Genomic DNA, 5,000 nt, shown 5'->3' with positions numbered 1-5,000 from the left:
GGCTAAAGTTTCGCAAACTTTTCTATATATTATTATTATTATTATTATTATTATTATTATTATTATTATTATTATTACTACCAAGAAGGGCAAAAGTTTCGCAAACCTTTCTATATATTATTATTATTATTATTATTATTATTATTATTATTATTATTATTATTATTATTATTACCAGGAAGGGTTAAAGTTTCGCAAACCTTTCTATATATTATTATCATTATTATTATTATTATTATTATTATTATTATTACTACCAGGAAGGGTTAAAGTTTCGCAAACTTTTCTATATATCTTTATTATTATTATTATTATTATTATTATTATTATTATTATTATTATTATTATTATGATTACTACCAGGAAGGGTTAAAGTTTCGCAAACTTTTCTATATATTATTATTATTATTCTTATTATTATTACCAGGAAGGGCTAAAGTTTCGCAAACTTTTCTATATATTATTATTATTCTTATTATTATTACCAGGAAGGGCTAAAGTTTCGCAAACTTTTCTAAATATACATATACCTGTATGAGTGTGAATCCCTAAATGGCCCCAAAGTGAGACCTGGGTGTTGACCGCCTGCAATGAAAGGCCTCCCTTGTGTGTCCAGCCGGCAGGCCGGAGGGTGAAGTGACCGCTCTGTTTGCAGACAGGGAGGGAACCCTCCCCAAAAAAGCAAAGCCAGGCAGGAAACACACGCCGTCATTCACTCATTCGCGGCAATTCCTCCGGAGAGGAGCAGCAGGCAGCTCAAGGTAGGCGGCATTATTATTCCCAATTAATAATAATAATAAATTAATATAATAATAATAATAATAATAATAATAATAAATATGTAATATCATGGTGCAATATTAATAATAATATAATAATATATTATATTTTAATGGGTCATTGAGTCCATCTAAAGGGTCATCCAATCCATCCAAAGGGTCACTGAGTCCATCCAAAAGGTCAACTACCCTATTGGGTCCATCTAATGGGTCATTGAGTCCATCCAAAGGGTCACTCAGTCCATCCAAAGGGCCATCTACTCCATTGAGTCCTTCTAATGGGTCATTGAGTCCATCCAAAGGGTCATCCAATCCACCCAAAGGGTCACCTACTCCATTGAGTCCTTCTAATGGGTCATTGAGTCCATCCAAAGGGCCATCTACTCCATTGAGTCCTTCTAATGGGTCATTGAGTCCCTCCAAAGGGACATCTAGTTCATGGAGTTCAGCTAAAGGGTCTTCCAAAGGGTCACCTACTCCATCCAATCCATCCAAAGGGCCACTGACTCCATCCAAAAGGTCAACTACCCCATTGGGTCCATCTAATGGGTCATTGAGTCCATCCAAAGGGTCATCCAATCCACCCAAAGGGTCACCTACTCCATTGAGTCCATCTAATGGGTCATTGAGTCCATCCAAAGGGTCACTCAGTCCATCCAAAGGGTCATCTACTCCATTGAGTCCATCTAAAGGGTCATCCAATCCATCCAAAGGGTCATTGAGTCCATCCAAAGGGTCATCTACTCCATTGAGTCCATCTAAAGGGTCATCCAATCCATCCAAAGGGTCACTGAGTCCATCCAAAAGGTCAACTACCCTATTGGGTCCATCTAATGGGTCATTGAGTCCATCCAAAGGGTCACTCAGTCCATCCAAAGGGCCATCTACTCCATTGAGTCCTTCTAATGGGTCATTGAGTCCATCCAAAGGGTCATCCAATCCACCCAAAGGGTCACCTACTCCATTGAGTCCATCTAATGGGTCATTGAGTCCATCCAAAGGGTCATCCAATCCACCCAAAGGGTCACCTACTCCGTTGAGTCCATCCAAAGGGTCATTGAGTCCATCCTAAGGGTCACTCAGTCCACCCAAAGGGTCACCTACTCCATTGAGTCCATCTAATGGGTCATTGAGTCCATCCAAAGGGTCACTCAGTCCATCCAAAGGGCCATCTACTCCATTGAGTCCTTCTAATGGGTCATTGAGTCCATCCAAAGGGTCACTCAGTCCACCCAAAGGGTCACCTACTCCATTGAGTCCATCTAATGGGTCATTGAGTCCATCCAAAGGGTCACTCAGTCCATCCAAAGGGCCATCTACTCCATTGAGTCCTTCTAATGGGTCATTGAGTCCATCCAAAGGGTCACTCAGTCCACCCAAAGGGCCATCTACTCCATTGAGTCCATCCAAAGGGTCATTGAGTCCTTCTAAAAGACAATCTATTCCACTGAGTCCATCCAAAGGGTCATCTACCCCATTGAGTCCTTCTAATGGGTCATCCAATCCACCCAAAGGGTCACCTACTCCATTGAGTCCATCCAAAGGGTCATTGAGTCCTTCTAAAAGACAATCTATTCCATTGAGTCCATCCAAAGAACCATCTAGTCCATCCAAAGGGCCATCTACTCCATTAAGTCCATTCAAAGGGTCATTGAGTCCTTCTAAAAGACAATCTATTCCATTGAGTCCATCCAAAGAACCATCTAGTCCATCCAAAGGGCCATCTACTCCATTAAGTCCATCCAAAGGGTCATTGAGTCCTTCTAAAAGACAATCTATTCCATTGAGTCCATCCAAAGAACCATCTAGTCCATCCAAAGGGCCATCTACTCCATTAAGTCCATTCAAAGGGTCATTGAGTCCATCCAAATGGTCATCTACTCATCTTGAGTCCTTCCAAAGTCCATTGAGTCTATCTAATGGGTAAACAAGTCAATCTAAAAGGTCGTCCAATCTATCCAAAGAGTCACCTACTTCATCTAATCCATCAAATGGGTCATTGAGTCCATCCAAAAGGCCGTCTAGTCCATTGACCAATGACCAAAGGGTCATTGAGTCCATCCAAAAGGTCATCTAGTCCATACCAAGGGTCATCTATTCCATTAAGTCTATTCAAAGTCACTGAGTCCACCCAAAGGGTCATCTACTCCATTGAATCTATGCAATTGGTCATTGACTCCAAAGGGTCATTGAGTCCCTCCAAAGGGTCACCAATTCCATACCATCATCATCTCCTCCATTGAGTCCATCCAAAGGGTCACCAATTCCATACCATCATCATCTCCTCCATTGAGTCCATCCAAAGGGTCACCAATTCCACACCATCATCATCTCCTCCATTGAGTCCATCCAAAGGGTCACCAATTCCATACCATCATCATCTCCTCCATTGAGTCCATCCAAAGGGTCACCAATTCCACACCATCATCATCTCCTCCATTGAGTCCATCCAAAGGGTCACCAATTCCACACCATCATCATCTCCTCCATTGAGTCCATCCAAAGGGTCACCAATTCCATACCATCATCATCTCCTCCATTGAGTCCATCCAAAGGGTCACCAATTCCATACCATCATCATCTCCTCCATTGAGTCCATCCAAAGGGTCACCAATTCCACACCATCATCATCTCCTCCATTGAGTCCATCCAAAGGGTCACCAATTCCATACCATCATCATCTCCTCCATTGAGTCCATCCAAAGGGTCATTGAATGCATCCGAAAGGTCATCTAGTCCATACCAAGGATCATCTACTTCATGAAGTTTATTCAAAGGGTCATTGAGTCCACCCAAAGAGTCATCTAGTTCATTGAGTCCATCCAAAGAGTTACTGAATCCATCCAAAGGACTGAGTCCTCCAAAAGGATCATCTAGTCCATTGAGTCCATCTAAAGGGTCATCCAATCCATCCAAAGGGTCATTGGGTCCCTCGAAAGGGCCATATAGTCCATGGAGTCCATCCAAAGGGCCATAGATTCTACACCAGAGTCATCTACTCCCTCAACTGAGTCCTCCCTAAGGATCATCTATTCCATTGAGTCCATCTAAAGGGTCATCCAATCCATCCAAAAGGTCATTGAGTCCCTCAAAAGGGCCATAGAGTCCATGGAGTCCTTCCAAAGGGCCATAGAGTCTACACCAGGGTTATCTACTCCTTTGAGTCCATCCAAAGGGTCACCAGGAAGCCACCTGGACACTTCACCTTTTGATATTCTCCCTCCAGGTGCTGATCCCCTCCTCCTGCCCCCACCATGGAGTCGGCCATCTTGGGGGAGACCCCCGAGGCGCCCGAGGACACCGCCCAGGCGAACGACTCCTTCCCTCTCTCCTCGTTGGCCAACCTTTTCGAGAGCGAGGAGGCCGAGCCGCCCGCCTCTTCGCCTCCGTCTTCGTCGAAAGGGGACGGGAAGCAGAACCTGCGGGCGCGGTTCCAGGGGGCCTTCCGGAAGGGGGTCCCCGGCCTGGAGACGACCCTCCTCTACGAGTCGGCCGTGGCCCCCGCCCCCAAGAAGGCCCCCATGGACTCCCTCTTCGACTACGGCACCCAGAGGCACCCGCCCAACGACAGCCGGTGGAGGAGGAAGAGGGTGGGACTCGAGTAAGTACAAGGGGGTCCCAGGGGGCACCAGACGGGCCTCCCTTCATGGGGCCTGCCTCCAGGTCCCAATAGAGATATAAATAGATAAATACGAATGGTAGAGTGATGGACCTAAGAGAAACCTACCTTCAGGTCCCGATAGATAGATAGATAGATAGATAGATAGATAGATAGATAGATAGATAGATAGATAGATGAACAGATAGATAGATAGATAGATAGATAGATAGATAGATAGATAGATGAACAGATAGATAGATAGATAGATAGATAGATAGATAGATAGATAGATGAACAGATAGATAGATAGATAGATAGATAGATAGATAGATAGATAGATGAACAGATAGATAGATAGATAGATAGATAGATAGATAGATAGATAGATAGATAGATAGATAGTGAGATAGATAGATAGATACATGGATGGATGGTAGAGTGATGGACCTAAGAGAGGCCTACTTTCAGGTCCTGATAGGGAGATAAATAGATAGATAGATAGATAGATAGATAGATAGATAGATAGATAGATAGATAGATAGTGAGATAGATAGATAGATAGTGAGATAGATAGATAGATAGATAGATAGATACATGGATGGATGGTAGAGTGATGGACC

General features: G+C 43.5%; 2 protein-coding genes across 2 annotated transcripts in view; both read left to right on the top strand.

Moving 5' to 3' along the window:
• The first annotated feature begins 1,756 nt into the window (after positions 1-1,756).
• Positions 1,757-2,807, top strand: LOC134294820 (DNA-directed RNA polymerase II subunit RPB1-like). Its single transcript, XM_062966561.1, has 2 exons — positions 1,757-1,760; positions 1,853-2,807. The coding sequence occupies exons 1-2, from the start codon at positions 1,757-1,759 to the stop codon at positions 2,704-2,706; spliced, it is 858 nt and encodes a 285-aa protein (XP_062822631.1). The 3' UTR covers positions 2,707-2,807.
• Positions 2,808-2,872: 65 nt separating this feature from the next.
• Positions 2,873-5,000, top strand: part of trpv4 (transient receptor potential cation channel subfamily V member 4) — a 42,855-nt gene continuing 40,727 nt past the window's right edge. The window contains exon 1 of the mRNA XM_062966584.1: positions 2,873-4,380. Within this exon, the coding sequence (XP_062822654.1) occupies positions 4,034-4,380 (347 nt within the window). The 5' untranslated portion in view covers positions 2,873-4,033. The remainder of the gene's footprint in view (positions 4,381-5,000) is intronic.

Source organism: Anolis carolinensis, unplaced genomic scaffold (assembly GCF_035594765.1).
Source record: "Anolis carolinensis isolate JA03-04 unplaced genomic scaffold, rAnoCar3.1.pri scaffold_24, whole genome shotgun sequence".
Lineage (NCBI taxonomy): Eukaryota > Metazoa > Chordata > Lepidosauria > Squamata > Dactyloidae > Anolis > Anolis carolinensis.
Note: the sequence above shows the minus strand (reverse complement) of the source record. Positions and strands in the feature narration are given on the sequence as shown.